This window comes from Trachypithecus francoisi, unplaced genomic scaffold (assembly GCF_009764315.1).
Source record: "Trachypithecus francoisi isolate TF-2019V2 unplaced genomic scaffold, Tfra_2.0 Lachesis_group11, whole genome shotgun sequence".
Classification (NCBI taxonomy): domain Eukaryota; kingdom Metazoa; phylum Chordata; class Mammalia; order Primates; family Cercopithecidae; genus Trachypithecus; species Trachypithecus francoisi.
The window spans coordinates 130,974,544-130,998,925 of record NW_022681456.1 but is presented as its reverse complement, the minus strand read 5'-3'; the positions used below and the strand labels follow the sequence as shown (position 1 = coordinate 130,998,925).

At 39.8% G+C, this 24,382-nt stretch overlaps 1 protein-coding gene across 16 annotated transcripts in view; it reads left to right on the top strand.

Annotated features, from left to right (window-relative positions):
* The window catches only part of ERC1 (ELKS/RAB6-interacting/CAST family member 1), a 545,691-nt gene that overhangs the window by 75,004 nt on the left and 446,305 nt on the right, over window positions 1–24,382 (top strand). For all 16 annotated transcript variants that reach the window (XM_033223291.1, XM_033223290.1, XM_033223296.1 and 13 more), the window contains exon 3: window positions 16,530–16,946. In XM_033223291.1, the coding sequence (XP_033079182.1) occupies window positions 16,530–16,946 (417 nt within the window). The remainder of the gene's footprint in view (window positions 1–16,529; window positions 16,947–24,382) is intronic.

Here is a 24,382-nt window from a genome sequence, read left to right as displayed (position 1 = left end):
TCTCAAATTTAGAGAAAAATTGCAAATACAGTAAAAATAACTTTTTTGCCTCCGTAACCATTTGAGGATAAATCGCCAACCTATATGTCATGATACCTCTCCCTTCATACAGTGTGTGTTTCCCACAAAAAGGGACCTTTGGCACAGCCATCACATTCAGGAAATTACCTTTGGATTCACATTTCATTTGTTGTTCTAATAAACAAAAACAGTCGTTGTAAATAAAAAAGATTGAGTTTAGAATCACAGGTTGCATGTCTCTTTTATCTCCTTCAATCCACAGGTTACATGTCTCTTTCATCTCCTTCAATCTGAGACAGTTTCTGTCTCTTTTTGGCTTGGTAAGCTGGATACCTTCAAGGATTACAGACTAGTAATTTTACAGAATAGACTTCTATTTGGGTTGTCCTGTGTTTCTTCATTATATGCTCAGGTTGTATATCGCTGAAAAGAATATCACAGAAGTGACGCTCTGTTCTTGTCATTGTACCGTGGCAGATGGCAGATGATTGTCAGGCTGTCTTGTTACTGAAGATGATCACTTTGATTACTTGAGCAAGGTGATAATCCCTTTCCAGCTTCTCCACTGGGCAGTTACTCTCCTTTTGTAATTAATACTTGTTTTGTGAGGCGATACCTTGAAACTATATACATATCTCATTCTTCATCAACTGTTCAATTTATTTATGTCATGTCTGTATGGATTTATAGATCCTTGGTTTTCTCAGTAGTTTGTATATAACCACCATTATTGAATTTGATGCTCAATCTGTCCTAGAGTTGGCCAGTGGGAGCCCATTCAGGCTCACTCCTGTGTCTGTTAGACATGTTCCTGTTATTCTTTGAGTACTTCCTTTCTTTCTGGTGTGAAAATTTTAGGTTCACTAAAGTTATTTAATATTCTTGTGTGAACATTTCTTTTAAGTTTTCTTGTTTTTGTATAGACACCTTAAGGTTAAACAAGTAGCTTTATTTGAAATGTCAATTACCCCTGTAATATGGGGACCAAAAAATTTGTTAAAAACTATCAGAAAAAGCTGTGCATGGTGGCATGTGTGCCTGTAGTCCCAACTACTCAGGAGAGGCTGAGGTGGGAGGATTGCTTGAGCTCAGGAATTTGAGATCAACCTGGGCAGTAAAGCGAAACCCCTCTCTCTCTATTAAACACACATGCGCGCACACACACACACACACACACACACACACATAGATACACACACACTCACACACAGGAATTTGTCAGAATAAAGAAATATATAAGCATCTATCCCAGCTCATATATTTGGATTAAAAAAATGCTAAGCATCAGTGAAGAATCGGATATCCCTGTGTGGCTACTTAATTTTTTTTTTAATTCCTAAAGTGAAAAGTAATTATTTTTGTATGCAATAAATAAGAAAGGACCAGAAGAGAAACTTGATTGTTGTGTCTTTTCATCCTTCAGGTTCCTTGTCTCCAAGATAATTTTATAGAGATTTTTGAGATCAAAATTTTGGCACCTTAGTGTACAACAGTACTTGGCATTTTGTAGGGATTCTCACGGAAAGATGTTATTTTATGATATTAGGTGAAACGAGGAGAGAAATTATTCCCAATCTTTTCTGTTTCCTCTCTCTTTCCTTCTTTGAGAGAGATTATAGTTGAAAAGACGAAGCAGCAGGGTGGGAAGAAACATAGATGGAGAGAGATGTTTAAGTTTTTGAAGAGATGATGAGATGAGATCTTTTTTTTTTTTTTTTTGATATGGAGTTTCTGTCACCTAGGCTGGAGTGCAGTGGCGCAGTCTCAGCTCACTGCAGCCTCCGCTTCCCAGGTTCAATGATTCTGCTGCCTCAGCCTCCTGAGTAGCTGGGATTACAGGCGCGCACCACCACGCCCGGCTAATTTTTGTAGTTTTAGTAGAGACGGGGTTTCACTATGTTGGTCAGGCTGGTGTTGAACTCCTGACCTCGTGTCCTGTCTGCCTCGGCCTCCGAAAGTGCTGGGATTACAGGCGTGAGCCACCGCGCCCGGCGATGATGCAATCTTAATTAAGACTCTCAAGTTTTAGAGAGAGTTGTTTCAAGTTTTTCATCTTTCCCTGAGAATGCCTACAAAATGCCAAATACTGTACTTGTTCACTAAGGTGCCAAAATTATGAAATTATCTTGGAGATAAGGAACCTGAAGGCTTAAAAGACACAACAATGAAGTTTCTCTTCTGGCCCTTTCTTATTTATTACATACAGAAATAATTACTTTTCAATTTAGGAATTAAAAAAAATAGTAGTCACACAGGGATACCTGATTCTTTACTAATGCTTAGCATTTTTTTTGTGGGAATAATTTTTATCCCTCTAATAGTAAAATGATGTTAAAAGCCCTTGAAGAAAATGAAAATTAATTCCATTTCATACCATTGAAGCTCTGATTTTATTAATAATTTTGTTTTTTGAGTGAACAAAACCTCAGAATAAACCAGCATGGTAAATTTATTGATTTCTCCTCTTATGCCTGATTGCTTATCAATTTGGTTCTTTTGTCTGAGAATGATCCAATTAGCAGACTAATTTTTTTTACAACAGGGAACTCTCACCTTCTTACACTGTGTTCTCATAGTCTCTGCATACGTAGAGCGTGAAGACGGCATCTTTATGTATACCTTCTTAAGCGAAACTGTCTTGAAAACGGCAGTAAGTAGCACATTAAGACACGAAGGGTTATTTCTTTTTTGGCGAATGGTTCTCTGTTTAAATGGAGAAACATAAGGTCTTATATTGAGAGGTAAATTTATTTAATATTCCACAGATATAATTTTAAAAATACTTCTCCTGTCTCAGAATGAAGTGAGGGTCCTGCTAAGGCAGCTCTGTAATTCACAGCTTTCTTTGAACATGCTTGGCCTTTATTCCTTATTGAGGGACTTGAATGCACAATCATTTGTGGGTTTTTTTTTTAATGAAATAGCAATTTGATCATTTATACCAAAAGTTAGTGCTATATGATGATATAAAAGTTCCTTAGATAGAAACATTCCAGGCTGGATATCTGACTCCTTTTATCATCTGCATGATGTACTTAGCTGTATGTAAAATGGAAAAGTAGCAAGTTTAAATGACTGGTAAAGTTGGAGGCACACTCTGCTACCTAGCAGTTCTATTTCTGTGTCTTCTTGAGAGAAACTTTTACCCATGTGCTCAAGGATCTAGATAAATGGAGCTGTAATTTATTATAATAGTGATCTAGATGGGATCTAGATAGATGGAGGTGGTGTATTTATTATAATAGTGAATAAGTACGAAAATACTTGTGTTCCTCAGTAAGTGGATGGATAAATTGATATTATTCGTGTAGTGGAATTCAAGTAAACAATCCTTTTCTCCAGAATACTTAGGGCAGATACAGTTTGGAAATCAGAAATTTTTAAACATTAAAGGTAATTCAGTATGTATACCATTTATTGTATAACACTCCCACTGGGATTTGGGAAACACCTCATAATCAAACATACAATTTTTCTGTAGCAAAATTTATGAATATTCATATTAAGTGGGATAAATAGATTTTAAATGGCTTCATACTGTTTGGGTTAATTATATTTTTAAAAAAAGTTATGGGAAAACTTAAGAGCTTTTTGGATTTTAGATGTTTGGATAAAGAATTGTGGACCCACATTATACAGTTCATAAAATGAATGAAGTAGAGTTACGTGTATCCATGTGGATAAATCTCAAGCTTATTATGTTAAGTAACAAAAGGAAGTTGCAGAGATAACTGCAAATAACATCAAAAGTGCGAATAACATCATTTATGTGAATTTTTACATAATAGTGAGAGAGAGAGCTCTGAAGCAAATAAGGCAAATTATTGGTGGCGGTGTTCTTACTTTGTTGTTTATGTCTGAATGTGACTTTATAACGTCAAACCTCTGCTTTTAAACCTTCTGTTTTACCTTAAGAATGTAAGGTTACATTGAGTTAGGCAATAAGAGTATGCCACAAAGCACGTTAGAACTGGAAGAGTTCTTTAAAATTATTAAAATTATCATCCCTTCTTTTTTTCTTTTTCTTTCTTTTTTTTTTTTTTTGAGACAGGGTCTCACTCTGTTGCCTAGGCTAGAGTTTAGTGGCATGATCATGGTTCACTGCAGCATCATACTCCTGGGCTCAGGGGAACGTCTTGAGTATCTGGGACTGTAGATGCATGCCACTGTGCCCGGCTAATTTTTAAAATTTTTTTGTAGAGACAGTATCTGTGTTGCCCAGGCTGGTCTTGAACTCCTGGACTCAAGCAGTCCTTCCTCCTCGGCTTCTCAAAGTGTGAGCCACTGCGCCTGGTCTACTCTTCTTTCTTCCAATCCAAGTCATTTCTAATTGTTAAGAGATTCTCTTGAATATTTATTTATTTTCCCTTTTTAAACCTTACACCTTTTATTTCTTTTCAAAACATATGTTGGTTGAGATATAGTTTCCATACAGTGAAATGCACATACCTTAAGTATCTTGTTTCCATGAGTTTTGATAAATGCCAGCACCCATGTAATCCACAATTCTGTCAAGATACAGAACATTTCCATCATCCCACAAAGTTCCCTTGCATCTCTTCCCAGTTAGTATCATCCCTGCCGCCCAGCACAGGTGGTGTTCTGATTCCTTTCACTTTAATTTTACATGTTCTAGAACTTCATTTAAATGGAATCATACAGTCTGTACCCTGTTGTGTCCGGCTTTTTTTGCTCCGCATGTTTTTTTTACATTTATCCATGTTGTTGCATGTATCCCTAGTTATCCTTTTATATACTAATACTCCCTTGTATGAATGTGGTACCATCAGTTTATCCAGTCTTCTGTTGATGGACATTTGTGTTGTTTCCAGTTTTTGGCTTTTATCGATAAAACCACTGTAAACATTTTTTTTTTTTTTTCCTGCTGCCCAGGCTGGGGTGCAGTGGCCGGATCTCAGCAAGCTCTGCCTCCCGGGTTTACGCCATTCTCCTGCCTCAGCCTCCCAAGTAACTGGGACTACAGGCGTCCGCCACCTCGCCCGGCTAGTTCTTTTGTATTTTTTAGTAGAGACGGGGTTTCACCATGTTAGCCAGGATGGTCTCGATCTCCTGACCTCATGATCCACCCGCCTCGGCCTCCCAAAGTGCTGGGATTACAGGCTTGAGCCACCGCACCCGGCCTGTAAACATTTTTATGTGGTTGTTTATTGGTACATGTTTTCATTTCTCTTGAGGTAATACCTAAGGGTGGAATTCCTGGGGTCCTAGGGTAGGTGCATACTTAACTTTGTGAGAAACTACCAGACCAATTTTCAGTGTTGGTTCTGACTGCTTCCCATTCTTGCCAACATTTGGTATTGTTAGTTGTCTAAATTTTAGCCATTCTAGTGGGCGTGTAGTGGTATCTTATTGTGGTTTTGATTTGCATTTCCCCAGTTACTAAAGATGCTAGTCACTTTTTGATTTACTTATTGGTTAGTTAGTTCAATTGCTTATTGTCCTTAGAAGAATGTTCATCTTCCCCAGGAGTGTATTTTTCTTTTTGAAGTATCTAAAAACCACTTAAAAAAATTTTTTTTTGAGTTGTAGAAGTAGTTTATGTATTCTGGATACAAGTCCTTTAACAGTTATATGTGGCATGCCAATTTTATTTTTATAGTGGTCTCTTTCCTTTTAAAATTTTTCCTCATCACTCTTTCCATATGATATAATGGTCTCTTTTGATAAGCAGAAATTAAAAATTTTGAACACTGATTTGTGAATTTAAAATTTTATCATAAGTATAAAGTCTGAAGCTGTTCATGGTGGTTCATACCTGTAATCCCAGCACTTTGGGAGGCTGAGGCTGGAGGCTGAGGTCAGGAGTTTGAGATCAGCCTGACCAACATGGCGAAAACCCCGTCTCTACTAAAAATACAAAAACTAGCTGGGTTTGGTGGCGAGCACCTGTTATCTCAGCTACTCGGGAGACTGAGGTATGAGAATCGCTTGAACCTGGGAGGCAGAGGTGCAATGAGCCGACATCGTGCCACTACACTCCAGCCTGGGCAGCAGAGTGAGACTCTGTCTCAAAGAAAACCAAAAAAAAAAAAAGTATAAAGTCAGCTAAAGTGATGTGAAAGCTTTTGTGATCGTAGACCTAAGCATATGAATTGCAAATATAACTTGGTGTATAAAAGCTCTGCAGTATGGATGCAGGAATTAAATGTCTGTCTGGAAATAATGGTAACAAATGTATTTATTGGGGTTTGTGTGATAGAATTGGCAGATAACCAGGAAAACAAATTTATTTTCCTTTTAAATATGAAGGAAAATTTATGAAGGAAAAGCAGATTTATTTTCCTTTTAAATATGGAAACATGAAGTAATCTTGTTAGGCAAACCTACATTGATTGCCTTTCTCTGCATTAATTTCTCAAAAATTTTCCTCATTAATTTTCTTGAGGAACTCTTCTATCTACTTAATGTCTTTACAAACACATATGCAAAAGAGTTTCAGACACAGCTTATTTGATGATTGTCATGGAAAATATTAAGGGTTTTTGTACAAATGTTTATATTTATACCGTGGTGTTTTGCTTCCAAGAATTTATGGTCTTCTCTATGCAAGTTTTATCATTTTTGTTGTTTGTTGTTTTTATTTCCAGGTCCTTTCTGTGTTTTGTTTTTTTTTTAAATTTTTACTTTTGTTTTTGAGACAGAGTCTCACTCTGTCACCCAGGCCGGAGTGCAGTGGTGCAATCTCAGCTCACTGCCACCTCTGCTTTCTGGGTTCAAGCAGTTCTTGTGCCTCAGCTTCCCTAGTAGCTGGGGTTACAGGCATGCACCACCATGCCCAGCTAATTTTTGTATTTTTAGTAGAGATGGGGTTTTACCATGTTGGCTATGCTGGTCTCTAACTCCTGACCTCGCATAATCCGCGTGCCTCGACCTCCCAAAGTGCTGGGATTACAGGCGTGAGCCTCTGTGTCCAGCCAATAAATACTTTAAAAATAAATTTTCAGGCAGGGCACGGTGGCTCATGCCTGTTATCCCAGCACTTTGGGAGGCTGAGGTGGGTGGATCATGAGGTCAAGAGATCGAGACCATCCTGGCCAATATGGTGAAACCCCGTCTCTACTAAAAATACAAAAATTAGCTAGGCATGGTGGCGAGCGCCTGTAGTCCCAGCTACTTGGGAGGCTGAGGCAGGAGAATTGCTTGAACCTGGAAGGCAGAGGTTGCTGTGAGCTGAGATCACACCACTGCACTCCAGCCTGGTGACAGAGCAAGACTCCGTCTCAAAAAAAAAAAAAAAAAAAATTTTTTTCAGCAGTGTGAGGAAAATATACATAAAATATAAGAACAATAAAATGCTACTGTCTGAGAGATGAGGTAGCTCATACCTGAATCCAGCACCGAGGTGGGCAGATAACCTGAGGTCAGGAGTTTTGAGACCAGCCTGGCCAGCATGGCGAAACTCCATCTCTACTAAAAATACAAAAAGTAGGGGGTGGTGGCGTACACCTGTAATCCCAGCCACTTGGGCGGCTGAGACATGAGAATAGCTTGAACCCTGAAGGAGGAGGTTGCAGTGAGCTGAGATCACACCACTGCATTCCAGCCTGGGCGACAGACTGAGAGACTGTCTCAAAACAGAAAGGACTTGGAAATAAAAACAGCTAACAACAAAAACCCGTAACATAGTCATTTATTATCATTATCAAGTATTATGTACTGTATATAATTGTATGTACCACACTTTTATATGACCGGCAATGCAGTAGGTTTATTTACACTAACATTATTGCAAACACATGAATAATGTATGTGTTACAACAGTATGATGGGTGTGACAATGTGATAGGAATTTCCCACCCCCCGACCCGAGACGGAGTCTTGCTGTGTCACTAGGCTGGAGTGCAGTGGCATGCTATCCGCTCACTGCAATGTCCACCTCCGGGATAAGCGATTCTCCTGCCTTAGCCTCCCGAGTAGCTGGGATTACGGGCACCCACCACGACACCCAGCTAATGTTTGCATTTTTAGTAGAGACGGGCTTTCACCATGTTGGCCAGGATGGTCTTGATCTCTTGACCTCGTGATCCACCCGCCTCTGCCTCCCAAAGTGCTGGGATTACAGGTGTGAGCCACCATTCCTGGCCTGTGATAGGAATTTTTTTAGCTTCATTGTAATGTTATGGGACCACTATGATACATGCAGTCTCTCGTTGACCGAAACGTTATTATGTGGTGTATATAGAATGCATTTATGACAGTAGGACTTCCCCATTTTCACAGCATTTTCATTTGTTCTTTTTTTTTTTTCCCTTGAGACAGCTTTGCTCTGTCACCCAGGCTGGAGTGCAGTGGCATGATTTGGCATCCTTCAACTCCAGGGTGCAAGTGATTTTCCTGCCTCAGCCTCCCAAATTGCTGGGATTATAGTCACCCGCCACCATGTCCAGCTATGTTTTGTAGTTTTAGAGATGAGGTTTGACCATGTTGGTCAGACTGGTCTCAAACTCCCCCACCCCAAGTGATCCACCCACTTCGGCCTCCCCAAATGCTGGGATTACAGGCATGAGCCACTGCACCCGACCACATTTTCATTTATTCCTTTTTTTTTTTTTTTTTTTGAGACGGAGTCTCGCTCTGCCGCCCAGGCTGGAGTGCAGTGGCCGGATCTCAGCTCACTGCAAGCTCCGCCTCCCGGGTTTACGCCATTCTCCTGCCTCAGCCTCCCGAGTAGCTGGGACTATAGGCGCCCACCTCGTCACCCAGCTAGTTTTTTGAATTTTTTAGTAGAGATGGGGTTTCACCGTATTAGCCAGGATGGTCTCGATCTCCTGTCCTTGTGATCTGCCTGTCTCGGCCTCCCAAAGTGCTGGGATTACAGGCTTGAGCCACCGCGCCCGGCCTTCATTTATTCTTTAACTTCTGTTCTGGGTTGTGGTGGCATAAAGATGGATTATGTCTATTACTGAAATAAACCTGTTGTCCAAATTTTGATGTTCCCCAGCAATTATCTTGCTACTTAGATTTATGTACAGCATTCGCAGAGCAAAAAGATAGATTATCTTACTTTTCCTGGGTTCAGAGGCAGAGAGTAGTTGTTAGAATTCTAGTGTAATTGCTTGTTCATTTTCTTGACTCTGACATTTTTTTTTGGAGGAGAATAACTTTGGTTAGTAAGCTCCAGATAATGGGTGAGAATGTTAAACAATTTAATTTATCCATTTGAGTTCTAGTGTGGGTCTTTTTTGCATTTTGGTGAGTCTCCTGCTTGTGTTTAGATTAGTCTGAAAACTTTGATTTGGTTTAATATTTGAGGGCTTTCAGTGTGCTTTGCTGTACAGAAAATAAATCTCTGTCATTAACTCAAAGAATACTGAACTAACCATAAGGAGGAGTAAATTACCTTGGAGGCTCTTCCCCTGTCTCATTCTCTGTGATTCAGACTCTTTAAATTAGTTTCTTCTTTTAAAATGATGGAAATTAGAATTCAGTTGACGTTTGTACAAAGAGGGGATTATATCTGTATATAAGTTTTGACTCCCCCCAAATTTAACTGTTAATAGCCTACTGTTGACCAGGGGCCTAACTGATGACATAGTTGATTAACACTTACTTTGTATGTTATATGTTAACATGTATTTTATGTATATACTGCATTCTTACAGTAAAGCAAGCTAGAGAAAAGAAAATGTTATTAAGGAAATTGTCTGGGTGTGGTGCCTCATGTAATTCCAGCTCTTTGGGAGGCCAAGACATGCAGATCACGCTGTCAAGAGATTAAGACCATCCTGGCCAATATGGTGAAACCCCATCTCTACTAAAAATACAAACATTAGCTGGGCGTGGTGGTGGGCATCTGTAATCCCAGCTACTCGGGAGGCAGAGGCAGGAGAATCGCTTGAACCTGGGAGGTGGAGGTTGTAGTGAGCCGAGATCGTGCCATTGCACTCTAGCCTGGGCGACAGAGCGAGACACCGTTTTGGGGGAAAAGAAAAAAAAGAAAATCACAAGCAAGAGAAAATACATTTACTATTCATTAAGTAGAAGTAGACCATCGCGAAGATCTTCATCCTCATCATTTATGTGTTGAGTAGGCTGAGGAAGAGGAAGAAGAAAAGGGGTTGATATTGCTGTCTCAGGGATGACAGAGGCAGAAGAAAATCCATGTGTCGGCAGACCCTTCAAGTTCAAACCTGTGTGGTATAAGGCTCAACAGTGCTTTGTTTTCATAGAGATATATTAAAGTTTTATGAGTTTAGTTCATAGTGATCTTATAGGTTCTAAGCTTCATTTGAATATAGTGCATGTAAAATAAGTGCTTTATCTGTGTTCCTTTTGTCTTTCTTGACTATTGTTGTTAATTTAAAATTTGTAATAGATTATAACTCTTAGGTTTTACCCACTTGTGAGCTTTATTTTTGGATAAGAACTTTATCCTGTACTTTTGCTGTGCTTTGTGTAGTACTACAACTATGAAAGATCCTTGTTGACTGTTAATTATCTGAAAATGCTTCTTTTTGCTTCAGGTCAAATATTGAATAAACCTAGAGCATATGATTAACATATTTATTAGGACTGTGGTTTGTATTTCGGCCAGCTTGGATTTAAGAATTATTTGTATTGGTTGATGTAGAACTGATTTTTTTTTCTTTTTCTTTTCTTTCTTTTTTTTTTTTTTTTTTGGAGATGGAGTCTCTCTCTGTTGCCCAGGCTGGAGTGCAATGGCGTGATCTCAGCTCACTGCAGTCTCCGCCTCCTGGGTTCTAGCGATTCTCCTGCCTCAGCCTCCTGAGTAGCTGGGATTACAGGTGTGCACCACCATGCCTGGCTAATTCTTGTATTTTTGGTAGAAAAGGGGTTTTACCATGGTGGTCAGGCTGATCTTGAACTCCTGACCTTGTGATCCACCTGCCTCGGCCTCCCAAAGTGCTGGGATTACAGGTGTGGTGATTTTTTTAGAATAAGAGTAATTCACTGCATTATTTTTTTAAGGAATAGGTATAACTTCCCAGATACTTGAAATGCAGCTAATATACAGTAGCCATTTACTTTCAACATAATTTCTCAACATTTAATTTTTGTCAGTGTTTCATCAAAAATTTATCGAGGACTTATGGTAGTCAAGTACTGTGCTGTGCCCAGGGTAAGAAGATGACAGTCCTAAGTCCTAGAAAGTTCATTGGTGATAAATACCAAGAATTAAATTGCAGATCAGTCTGATAAGTGCTATTCTGTGGATAAGCATACAGCCCTGGGCAGCACAGATGAGGACATCAGATAGCCTAACTAAATGGGAAGCTTGACTTGGTTGACTTAAGAATTATTTAAAACTCTTTTGCATGTTACATTAATAAAGTTTATTTAATACATGGATTTATATGTTTCAGAAAATAAATGTTCTTAATTTAACATTTATGAAAGGGTACCGTGCTGGTGTTTTCTCTGACTCTGATCTTGATAAACAGTGTACTGAGTTCTCTGTGATATGTTTTGCTTGTGATCATGGCCATTTCACGTATCCACATTTTTTTTTCTCTAAAAATGTCTCTAGACTACATAGTTCTGTTATTTTAGGAATGAGAATAAACGGGCTCAAAGTGTACTCTTGTTCTAAGAAACTAGCGAGTTTATTTGTTGGAAGTTCTGCCTCAGAAGAGCTTCTGATACTTATCTAAAATAGATGAATAGTAGTTGTGATCTGTCTTTGTTTTTTGCAGATATATTATTGCTGTAATGAAAGCCGTAGGCCCTGTCAGGAGAATTCAGCATTGTCATTATTGTTCGCAATATCCTGCCATCTCATTGAGATATAGCTTGATGTGATAATAGTGCAGTCCCTGGAGTCAATTTTAGGCAAATACCTTCCCAGCCTTTCAAAATCAAGCGAGTGTGAGAGTGAGAAGACGACTAGTGGGTGTTGCTGTAAGATTTGGAGTGTGAGATCATTTTGCAGTGTGTTGGGACCAGACTTCCCAAACAGACATTCTAGTATTATCTTACAACTAGATCTTTCCTTAAACTCAGTGTGTCTGTTTTTGGTTGATCATTATGGATGGCTGTGATGTGTGAATATGCCCATTTTATCCTCTGTATGAATATGCTGGAGAAACAGTAGTCTTGCTTGTAGTCTGCTTTTTTCCTCCTCCTTCTTCTAAAGGAGTTGGCAGGAATTTTTATAAAATAAAGCTAGCCTGATTGTAGCCAAAAGAGGAAATGTTGGTTTATATTTTAGTGGAGAAAACTGCTGTATGGACTTCTAGGCTACCACTCAGCATTGTTGTATTTTTATACTCTAGTAAAATGGGTGCAAGCAGAGCTGAAGAACCAGACACACTAGTAGTTAACGTTTTCTTTCTTTACCAAAATAGTAATTGCCATGCTACATTTAGCCATATGTGCCAAAGCGTATGTGAAACTATTAGCTATAGACAACGTATATTTCTCCTAACTTGAATGAATTGATGATGAATGTTCAAAAAAGGAGGAACAGTCTTACCTAGAAATCAGCTTCCCTGTTGAATTTAACTTCTGGTGTTTCCCTTTGGGATATATTCACTCAGGAGTGTCAGGATATTTCGTTGACTTCCAAGGGAAAGAAACTAGGCTTTCAGAGAATTAGCATTTTGATACATCTTTTTATTGAGGGTCTTTTGAACTCCAGCAACTGTTAATCATTAAAAGATGATGCTGGTAGTGAAATGCATTTTTAAATTTATGTTCATAAATTTAACCTCCTGATTTTTTTTTTTTTTTTTTTTTGGTGAGTTTATTCTACGAAAGAAATAGCAGTGCTTTTTCAAGTGTTTAAAGACTACCGTAATGGAAAGTTCACTACTTGCTAAAAGCATAATACCCCAACTGGAAATGATAAAGGAAAATGTCATTGTCTTTGTGTTAAAAAAGAAGATATCTATTAAAAGTCATCATAAACAATGTTAAAAGAAAAATGGCACACTTGGAAAAATATTTGTAACATACACAGCAGGTGAAAGATTATTTTCCTAATATGAAGAGCTCTTAACATGGATTAGGAAAAAATGTTCAATAACAAAATGGGCAAAGAACGAGAAGAGAGGAGTCCCAAAAGTAGATACACGAAGATACACGTAGAAATGATCTGTAATATGTGTCGGAATTACAACTGTGCACACTTCGTGACCCAGCAATTCCATCTTTGAGAATTCCCAAGAAAAATGTGGATTTATGTGTAAAGATGCATACGTGAAGGTGCCTCTTACAATAGTGAAAAATGAGAACTAACCTAAAATATCCACGAGTGAAATTTTATGACAAATATCTTCTCTCCAACCAATTTTTTATTATGGTAAAATACATATAACATACAATTTACTGTCTTAACCATTTTGAAGTGTACGGTTTGGTGGCATTCCGTATGTCCCATCTGTCTCCAGAACTCTTTTCATCTTGACGGACTGAAACTCTATACCCATTAAACAGTAACTCCTCATTCTGTCCCCCTCCTGCATCCTGGCAACCACTCTTCTAGTTCCTTTTTATCAATTTGACTACTCTAGATACGTCATGTAAATGGATACATACAGTGTTTGTCTTTTTGTGATTGGCTTATTTCACTTAGCACAATGTCTTTAAGGTTCATCCGTGTTGTAGCATGTGTAAGAATTTCTTTCCTTTTTAAGGCTGAAAAACATTGGCAGGTGATATGGTTTGACTGTGTCTCCGTTCACATCTCACCTGGAATTGTATCTCTCAGAATTTCCACCTGTTGTGGGAGGGACATAGGAGGAGGTGACTGAACCATGGGGGCCGTGCTCTTCTCATGGTAGTGAATGAGTCTCTTGAGATCTGACGGGTTTATCAGGGGGTTACGCTTTTGCTTGTTCCTTATTTTCTCTTGCCACCGCCATGTAAGAAGGGCCTTTTGCCTCCCGCCATGATTCTGAGGCTTCCTCAGCCATGCGGAACTGTAAGTTCAATTAAACCTCTTTTTGTTTCCAGTTTTGGGTATGTCTTTATCAGCAGTGTGAAAACAAACTAATGCGGCCGGGCGCGGTGGCTCAAGCCTGTAATCCCAGCACTTTGGGAGGCCGAGACGGGCGGATCACGAGGTCAGGAGATCGAGACCATCCTGGCTAACACGGTGAAACCCCGTCTCTACTAAAAAATACAAAAAACTAGCCGGGCGAGGTGGCGGGCGCCTGTAGTCCCAGCTACTCGGGAGGCTGAGGCAGGAGAATGGTGTAAACCCGGGAGGCGGAGCTTGCAGTGAGCTGAGATCCGGCCACTGCACTCCAGCCCCTGCGACAGAGCGAGACTGCGCCTCAAAAAAAAAAAAAAAAAAAGAAAACAAACTAATGCAGCAGGCACCTTGTTTCCAAAAAAAAAGAGATTTTTTTGAATGGATAATGCAGGTATTTATACCCTCATTTAAAGTATGAGGAATCTGAACCCCAGAAAGATGGTGACCTGTCTAAATGTCCTAAGTAGTCAGTGTGAGAGCCAGAACTAACACTCATGTTTTCTCATCCCAGTTTAGTGTTCTTGCCAGTACGGTACACTGCTAGACTTTGAATCAGGGAGTGGTCTTTTATTGTTGCTTCTTCATTCCTAAAAATAAGATTTTTGATGTAATAGCCTTTTGGAATTCATTGTATAATGTCCTGGACTTTACGTATCCATTCAGATTCAAGGTTCATATACCTTCTTTAGGGATACGAGCTAAAGATATGCCCTCTCAAACATTTTTAGTAGTTTATCTGCATTAATACCTTTATTTAATTAGTCACCCATGTTGTTATCATCCCTTGTATAAAAAGCTTTGCATATTCTAATTTTTAAAAACTTCGCTATATTATTATCTTTAGATATTACTAGTTTTGATTTCTGCAATCTGCTCTGTTTTTGCTACTAGAGGAGGAAAGCTGGTAAGTTTTCTTTTTTTCTTGGTTCTAGATTTAGTGGGCTGCAAGGATTGCTTTGAATGCCAGCTCTGTGACTTACTCTGTGATCTTGGACAAGTGCTTAAACCTCTCTAACCTCGTGCCCTCGTCTATAAAATTAAATAATAGAACATGTGTTGGGTATCTAAAATAGTCAAATTCACAGAATCAAAGAGTGTCATGGTAGTTGCTGGGGGTGGGGGAAATGGAGAGTTACTAATCAACAGGAGTATAAACTTTCGGTTAAGGTGAATAAGCTCTCGAGATTTGATGTATAACATTGTACCTGTAGTCAGCAATAATGTACACTTCAAAGTTGTTAGGAGAGTAGATGTCATGTTAAGGATTTTTACTACAATAAAGTAAAAAAAAAGTCCGTGTGTCATAATGAAGATGAAATAACATAAAAAATGTGTGGCACAATCTGGCATGTACAGATTACTTGTTAAATGTTAATATTTATTATTTAATGTTTGTAATACTTAAGAGTCATTTTATGTTTCGCTGTCCTTTGGTTTTGTTTGTTTGTTTGTTTGTTTGACACGGAGCCTTGCTCTGTCACCCAGGCTGGAGTGCAGTGGTGTGATCTTGGCTCACTGCAAACTCCACCTCCCAGTTCAAGCAATTCTCCTGCCTCAGCCTCCCGAGTAGCTGGGATTACAGGTCTGTGCCACCACACCTGGCTAATTTTTATATTTTTAGTAGAGACAGGGTTTCACCATGTTGGCCAGGCTGGTCTTGAACTCCTGACCTTGTGATGTGCCCGACTCGGCCTCCCAAACTGCTAGGATTATAGGCGTGAGCCACCGTACCTGGCCAATTTTTGTATTTTTAGTAGAGATGGGGTTTTATCATGTTGGCCAGGCTGGTCTTGGTCAGGCCTGGTGATCCACCTGCCTTGGCCTCCCAAAGTGCTGGGATTACAGGTGTGAGCCCTCGCACCTGGCCATCCTTTGTATTTTTTAATGAAAAAAAAAATTTTTTTAAGACAGAGTTTCACTCTTGTTTCCTGGGCTGGAGTGCAGTGGGTGCGATCTTGGCTCACTGTAACCCCCACCTCTCAGGTTCAAGGGATTCTCCTGTCTCAGCTCTCGAGTTGCTGGGATTACAGGCGTATGCCACCATGCCCGGCTAACTTTTGTATTTTAGTAGAAACAGGGTTTCATCATGTTGGTCAGGCTGGTCTTGAACTCCTGACCTCAGCTGATTCGCCCACCTCGGCCTCCCAATGTGCTGGATTACAGGCGTGAGCCACCATGCCCGGCTGTTTTGATTAAATTTTTTGAATTGATGTATTCATATTCCTGTAGATTTCCCATTTCCCACTTTCCCTCAACTTTAGTTTCTGTGTAATACCTTCTATTAATTTTGAACAGTGTCTTCATTATAGTTTATGCAAAGTGAGGAGTACCATACTTATTTCGCTTCCTGTTGGGAATAAACTGAAGTTAAATTACTGACATTTTCCATATTATCTCAATTATTTTTTAAGGACCTGTGAAACAGAATAAGGTGAATCCTAATTTGCTAGATGCAGATTTCTTGTAGCTATTTTTGATTCCTGCAGGCTGCTCTGATTTGCTACTTGAGGAGGAAAGCTGATTTGGGGTTTTCTTTTTGTCTTCGTTCTAGCACATGCAGATGACGATCCAGGCTCTCCAGGATGAACTGCGGATCCAGAGGGACCTGAATCAGCTGTTTCAGCAAGATAGTAGCAGTAGGACTGGCGAACCTTGTGTAGCAGAGCTGACAGAGGAGAACTTTCAGAGGCTTCATGCTGAGCATGAGCGGCAGGCCAAAGAACTGTTTCTTCTTCGAAAGACATTGGAGGAAATGGAGCTGCGTATTGAGACTCAAAAGCAGACCCTAAATGCTCGGGATGAATCCATTAAGAAGCTTCTGGAAATGTTGCAGAGCAAAGGACTTTCTGCCAAGGCTACCGAGGAAGACCATGAGAGAACAAGACGACTGGCAGAGGCGGAGATGCACGTTCATCACCTAGAAAGCCTTTTGGAGCAGAAGGAAAAAGAGAACAATATGTTGAGAGAGGTATGTGACTACTTTTTTAGTTTTATGATTTATTGATTATCTTTTTTTTCCATGATTAATCAGCATCTTGGCCCCAATAAATCTACGTGCTTTGCTGTGCTAGTGGAAGAGAATTTCATCTTTTGTATTGAAGTGCGTCACTGATTTCTGTTCTGATTTGCCCTGTTGTAAGGGCAAATGGGATGACATTGTCTGGCATGTATGCTGGCTCAATGACTTTCTGGGTCTTTTCTCTCCTGCTCCCCTGATTTTGAGAGTTCATTTGTTGCTAAAGTGGTACAAAAATTACTTGATTTTTCACTAATCTCTAGATCTGTTCAAGAGACAACAAACACAACAAAACCAGAATCAGAGTAGCTAACCATTTAAAAATATTAATAAAAGAGAGTAAGCGGTTATCTCAGCTTATGTGTGCTCATAAAAGTCCTTGGCAGCAGTAATGGATATTTGCCCTGTGGTTTCCATGGAAACTGTTGCCTTGCTGTAAAAGATACGTGATAAAAATCGTTGGCTGCCATGGAGGCATAGCTGGAGAGAGTGATGTAGAGACACAGTGTTACTTATTTTTAACCGACCTTGGTGACTACTGATAATTTTTTACTTTTCTAAATAATGTATCATTTTAAGAAGGCGTAAAGGAAGAAATCATATTATATTGAATTAAAAAATTAATAGCCATAATATATTCTCTATATATGGTTGGATTTCAGATAATTTTCACTTTTGGACAGGGGAAAATAAATCCCCAATCTGTGTTAGTATGAGTATGAATAATTCCTTTTTAAATGAAATGTGAGGGAGGAGGTTTAAAAAATGACATATTCCCAAAGCAGCAAAATAATAATTTAAAAAAATACTTCTAAATTTGTAGGTTGTTCTATAATTTTTCGTTTTGTAAAAAGTCTGAAATCTGTATTTACAGTGAGGGCATTTTTATTTTTGAAGTAGAACATCATTTTTTTAAAAAAAACATGATGTTAACGCACTGGAAATCCATTGTAGTAAAATTAGGAAATAGATTAACAAAAACTTATAACCCAAGGTATTGTTACTTAGTAATAATTATTAATTTTTGTTATGTATATGCTCCCAGTCATTTTTTTTAATTTTAAATTTTTATTATTTTTATTTTTAGAGACAGGGTCTCACTCTGTCACTCAGGCTGGAGTGCAGTGGCATGATCATGGCTCACTGCAGCCTTGAAATCCTGGGCTTAGGTGAGCCCTCTGCCTTAGCCTCTCTAGTAGGTAGGTCTATAGGTGCATACCACCATGCATTGTTAATTTTTAAATTTAAAAAAATATTTTGTAGAGATAGAGTCTCCCTGTGTTGCCTAGGCTGGTCTTGAACTCCTGGCCTCAAGCAGTCCTCCCTCTTTGGCTTCTGAAAGTGCTGAGATTACAGGCACTATGCCCATGCCTGGCCCATTATTATTATTGTTATTGTTATTATTATTTGAGACAGAGTTTTGCTCTGTCCCAGGCTGGAGTGCAGTGGTGCGATCTTGGCTCACTGCAACCTCCACCTCCCAGGTTCAAGCTGTTCTGCCTCAGCTTCCCGAGTAGCTAGGACAACAGGTGTGCACAAGCTAGTTTTTGTATTTTTAGTAGAGACAGGGTTTCACCATGTTGGGCAGGCTGGTCTCGAACTCCTGATCTCAGGTGATCCACCTGCCTCTGCCTCCCAGAGTGCTGGGATTACAGTCATAAGCTACTGCACCCAGCCCCATTTTTATTATTTATACATTCCTTCATTATTTCTGTTTCTTATATTCTCTTATAAGGATGGAATACTGTGCATCAGCACTGTTCAGTAAGACTTTCTGAGTGGAGTGCTAATTGGGAAGGGGATATTATTACAGGGTAAGTGTCCTTTAGGAGGTACGCTTTCAGTGGAGATCTGAAGAAAAGAAGCCAGCTTTGCCAAGTAAAATCGTTTCACGAAGACGCATTAACAGTTTTAAAGACCTCACAGGAAGGAATTTTGAGGAAACAGGAGGGAGGCCGGAGGGCCAGAATATACTGTATAAGGGGAAGACTTAATGAGATGCGAAATTGGAGAGGTAGCCAGAGTCAGATTCACTCGTCACGTATTTATTGGACACCAACCATGTGCACAGCACTAAGGATATAGCAGCAAACAAATCCATGCTGTCTTTGAGACAAAGTACCTGCCTTTATGATCCTTGCAGATAATGCAACAATCTTATTCAAAATGGGAGAGAAAACCATTCCACTGTTGAATCAAGGGAGTGACACAATCTGATTTAGCTTTTAGAATTTACTCTGGTTGTGCTGAGAATAAAGGAGGAAGGAGAGAAGAGTAGCAAGGGAGTATAGTAAGCAATTTAACTGCTGTGATCTAGGTTAGGGGAATGGGGACTTGAAATGATTGCTGGAGATGTACAGAATATCACTAGCGTATCAAGAAGCACAAAGAATTGTGGGCTGGCAATGTTAGGATATCCAGAAATTTCATTAGTTATTGAATTATTGTCCATCTTTTTAAAAAACTGGCATTTAATCAATTCTTTTTTTTTTTTTTTTTTTCTGAGACGGAGTCTTGCTCTGTCACCCAGGCTGGAGTGCAGTGGCACGATCTTGGCTCACTGCAACCTCCGCCTCCTGGGTTCAAGTGATTCTCTTGCCTCAGCCTCCCGAGTAGCTGGGATGACAGGCGCCCACCACCATGCCTGGCTAATTTTTGTGTTTTTAGTAGAGATGAGGTTTCACCATGTTGGCCAGGCTGGTCTCGGAACTCCTGACCTTGTGATCCCCCCACCTCGGCCTCCCAAAGTGCTGGGATTACAGGCGTGAGCCACCGTGTCCGGCCCTCATTTCGTCAGTTCTAAAGGTCACAGCTTTCCCTGTTTTAACAATGGAATTGAGTTAAGTGTTAACACCTGGTGTCACGTTAACAGTCTCTATCAGCAAAGCAGCAGTTTTGGCATATTTATTTGCCTGTGGATTCACAAACATTATTGTGTCCTTCATTTTGTCATCATTTCCGCTGAGGTATGAGCGTTGTTGGTATTTTCCACGTTAACTTTGTCGTTCAGTGTTTCTGCATAAATATTCTGTAAACCAGCATTGAAACAAAATTACTGGGTATGGAGACAGTTATGAAAACAGTTTATGATGATATGTGATTAAATTCTGTTTAAATAAGTTTAAAAAAACTAACTGTTGCAATCAGTATTAAGTAAAAATTCTAGGGCGGGTGCAGTGGCTCACGCCTGTAATCCCAGCGCTTTGGGAGGCCAAGGCGGGTGGATTGCCTGAGGCCAGGAGTTCAAGACCAGCCTGGGCAATATGACAAAACCCTGTCTCTACTAAAAATACAAAAATTTTACAGAGTGTGGTGGTGCACAGCTGTAATCCCAGCTCTGTGGGAGGCTGACACATGAGAATCAGCTTCACCCCAGGAGGCGGAGATTGCAGTGAGTCAGGATTGCACCATTGCACTTCAGCCTGGGCAACGCTCTGCCTCAGAAACAAACCAACCGACAGAAAACCCCTAAATGATAAAATTTTGTGTCATGATTTATTTGGAGGCATTTCCACTATTTCTTTTCAGCACTTACAACAGTGGTGTGTCTTATAATCAGTGGCATCTTAGATTTGATGAAATAAGATAGCATTAAAATGGCATTTGTAATTAGTTTTACATTTTCTTTATGAACATGATTTTATAGCTAGGAGGTAAATAATTCTCCCTCCAAAAAGCCGAAAGATAAAAAGATTTCAATTAAGCATTGCATTTTCTGTTTATACTCAAATCACATTTTTGTGTGACTATTTATTCTTAGATTTTGTATTTTGCTGTAGCTGCTTTCATTTGATTGATAGAAGAGTGGGGACATCTATTGGACAAATGCTGAATTACAGGCAAGACTTAGTGCTGGGGGCTTGACAGGTGATTCTGTTAATACAACAACATTTGGGCCCCAACTTTGGTTTTCAGTTCGCTAGCAGAGGGTACCTGCTATGGTATCCTCTGTGGATATTTTCGGGTCTTCAATCCATATGCATACCAACCATTGTCTATAGGCCAACTAAATAATATATTTCAATATGTGCTCCTACTTATTTAATGCTGGTAGATGCTATTGTGATTATTAAATACAACTTTGTTTTAAAGCATTATTGCAGCCTACTAGTTTTTTGTCTCTATTTTAGTCAACATACCGTGTTAGTACAACTGCTATCATGTTAGGTTTGCAAAAATCTTTGAGATTAAAAGTGCTAATATTTGAATATGTTCTAGGCTAGGGAATTCTGCAGATTTTCACAGATTAATGGGAACCTTACTCATTCAACTGTCTTGGGAGCTTTGCAAGACTACTGTTCTTCGTTTGAGCTTCCCCTCCCTACGTCACATACTAGACATTACTGGGCCATCATCTTGTTTATTTTCTCTCAAGGATCATAGTCCTGTACTGCTTGTTATCCAGGGTCTGAAAACAGTTATTTCATGCATTTTGTTTAATTTTATAATAGTTTACGACAGGAGGGCCAGTCTCACATTGTGGTCAAAGTGAGAAGTATAATGGTAAATTTATTGAAAGATTTAAAACAGATTAATGTCATGATTTGTGGATGTTTTATCAAGATCACCCTGGTGCTCTCTTGAAAATAGACAAAGGAGGTGGAAAAAAGCTAACTAGAGGCTGTTGCAAGCTAGACTGGAAATGGGGTGAAATGGTTAGACTAAAGAAATACTTTCGTACTAGAACAATTAGGACCTGCTGTTGACTTGGTTGTGGGAAGTGAAGATCAGGAGGAGTAAAAGGAGAGCTCTGGTGTTTGGCGTGAGCCACTGGAATGGCAGTGCCATTTAATGAGACAGAGAAGACTCATCTCTCATCAGAGTCACCAGATGATGGGTGAGATTGAAGAGGAAATCAAGAATTTTTTTTGGATAAAATAAGTGTGAGTTGCCTATTAGACATCTAACTAGAGATGCCAAATGGGCAGTTGGATGTATGAGTCCTGAAATTAGAGCAGAGGGCAGGCCTAGAAATTCATCAGCATTTCCATTGTATTTTAAACCATGTCGTAGATTAGAGTTTAGATGGAAAAGAGAAAAAGGTTAGAACTGATCACCTGGTCACTGGTCTAATTTAGACCCGGAGGTCTAATTTAGAAGGATGAACCTGTGAAGGAAACAGAGAAAGTGTAATTGGAGAGAAAGAACTAAAAACAGGAGAGTGTGATGTCATCATAGTCAAGAGAAAAGTGTGTAGGAGCAGTTGGGCCGTTGCTTTGAGTGCTTCTGAGAGTTCCAGGAAGATGAGGACAGAAATGTGTTCATTCGAGTTGGTAACTTAGAATTTGTTGATGGTCTTGATGAGTTGTTTCAATGGAGGGGTAGAGAAAGAAGGCAGATTAGGCTGCTTTTATGAGGTAAAGGGATCTTGTATGTCTGAAATATTTTAAAATGAATTAAAATAAAAAGAGGGAGAAGAGGAAGGAGAGACAGCAGGTGTGGACCAGCTGTCTTCAGGGTGGGTATTTGAACACCTTGGAGTTCACAAAGACTTTCCAGTGGTATGTGGGCAGTATGCAGGGCAATTTCAGATTTTTAACTCCCACATGTCATTCTCTGCATTTTAGTTCGCCGAAAACATACCTGTGAGATCGTCTTTCCCCTCCCTTTTTATGGTTGTACTTTGCCCACTCTAACTCCTGTTCATCCTTCAGCTCTCAGGTGTTCCTTAGGAAACTTTACAAGATCCCAAGTCTATGTCAGGATCTCCTAATTACTCTTTTATAGTATTGTGGATATTTTCATTGTAACACTTTTTACATGTTACACAATTACTTAAAAATTATTTTCTTCATTTGACAAATATTTGAGTACTATCATCGCACTATGTATTGTTCTGGGTGCTCATATACATCAGAGAATAAAAAAAAATCCCTGGGATAGGAGAGATAAACAATAAATATAAAAACGGAATATGCTAATAAACAGTTACAAATACCAAGAAAAAACTAGATCTTGGTTAGGGAGATTGGGAGTGTATATCAGAGTCAAATCGTAATTTAAAATGGAGTAATAAGAATGAGCCTGCTTGAGACTTTGACTTTTTTTTTTAGACAGTCTTGCTCTGTCACCGAGGCTGGACTGCAGTGGCACCATCTCGGCTCACTGCAACCTCCACCTCCTGGGTTCAAGCCACTCTCCTGCCTCAGCCTCCCCAGTAGCTGGGATTACAGGTGTGCACCACCAGGCCCAGCTAATTTTTTTTTTTTTTTGAGATGGAGTCTCGCTCTGTTGCCCAGGCTGGAGTGCAGTGGCCGGATCTCAGCTCACTGCAAGCTCCGCCTCCCGGGTTTACGCCATTCTCCTGCCTCAGCCTCCCGAGTAGCTGGGACTACAGGCGCCCGCCACCTCGCCCGGCTAGATTTTTGTATTTTTTAGTAGAGACGGGGTTTCACCGTATTAGCCAGGATGGTCTCGATCTCCTGACCTTGTGATCCGCCCGTCTTGATCTCCCAAAGTGCTGGGATTACAGGCTTGAGCCACCGCGCCCGGCCCAACCCAGCTAATTTCTTTGTATTTTTAGTAGAGATAAGGTTTTACCGTGTTGGCCAGGCTGGTCTTGACCTCCTGACCTCGTGATCCATCCGCCTCAGCCTTCCAAAGTGTTGGGATTACAGGCGTGCACCATTGTGCCCAGCCGAGACTTTGACTTTTGAACAGACTTAACAGTTAAGGGAAGGAGAGAGCCTGTCAAAGGGAGCAGTGAGTGCAAAGGCCTTAAGTCAAGAGTGTGACTGACATGTTGAGGAAAAGCAAAGAGGTGAGTGTGGCTGGAGCCAACTGGATGAGAGAGAGGAGTATAAGAGATGAGTCCAGAGAGGTAACAGGGCTGGATCATGTAGAGCCTTCTAGGTCAGCATAAGGACTGTGACTTTTACTGTGAGTAAAACGAGAAGCTTTTGATAATTGCAAGCATGTTTTGACTTCTGTTTTAAAAAGATCACTCTGGATGCCCTATTTTGAATGGTGAGATAGATTTGGGAGACTGTTGGTGTAATTTAGGCAAAAGATAATGGTGGCAGTGTGACGGTGGAGGTGGTAATTGTCAGGATATATGTTGAAAATGGGAAGAGCAGGATTTCCTGATGAGTTGGATATAGGCGTAAGACAAAAAGAGACTCCTATGGTTTTGGCTTGAACAACTGGCTGGATGCATACCATGAGTCAAGGCAGAATGAGTGAAGCAGGTTGAGAGGGGAAGGCCAGGAGGTCACTTGTCGATGTGTTAACAGTGGGGCAGATATTCGATATGCCAGTAAAGCAAAGGTACATACAAGTGTGGATTTCAGTAGGAAGTAAACACTTGGGAGTTATCAGTGTATGCATGATACTGAATGGTAAATACCAAGGGAATGAGTGTAGGTGGAGAAGAGAAGACTACAAAGAAC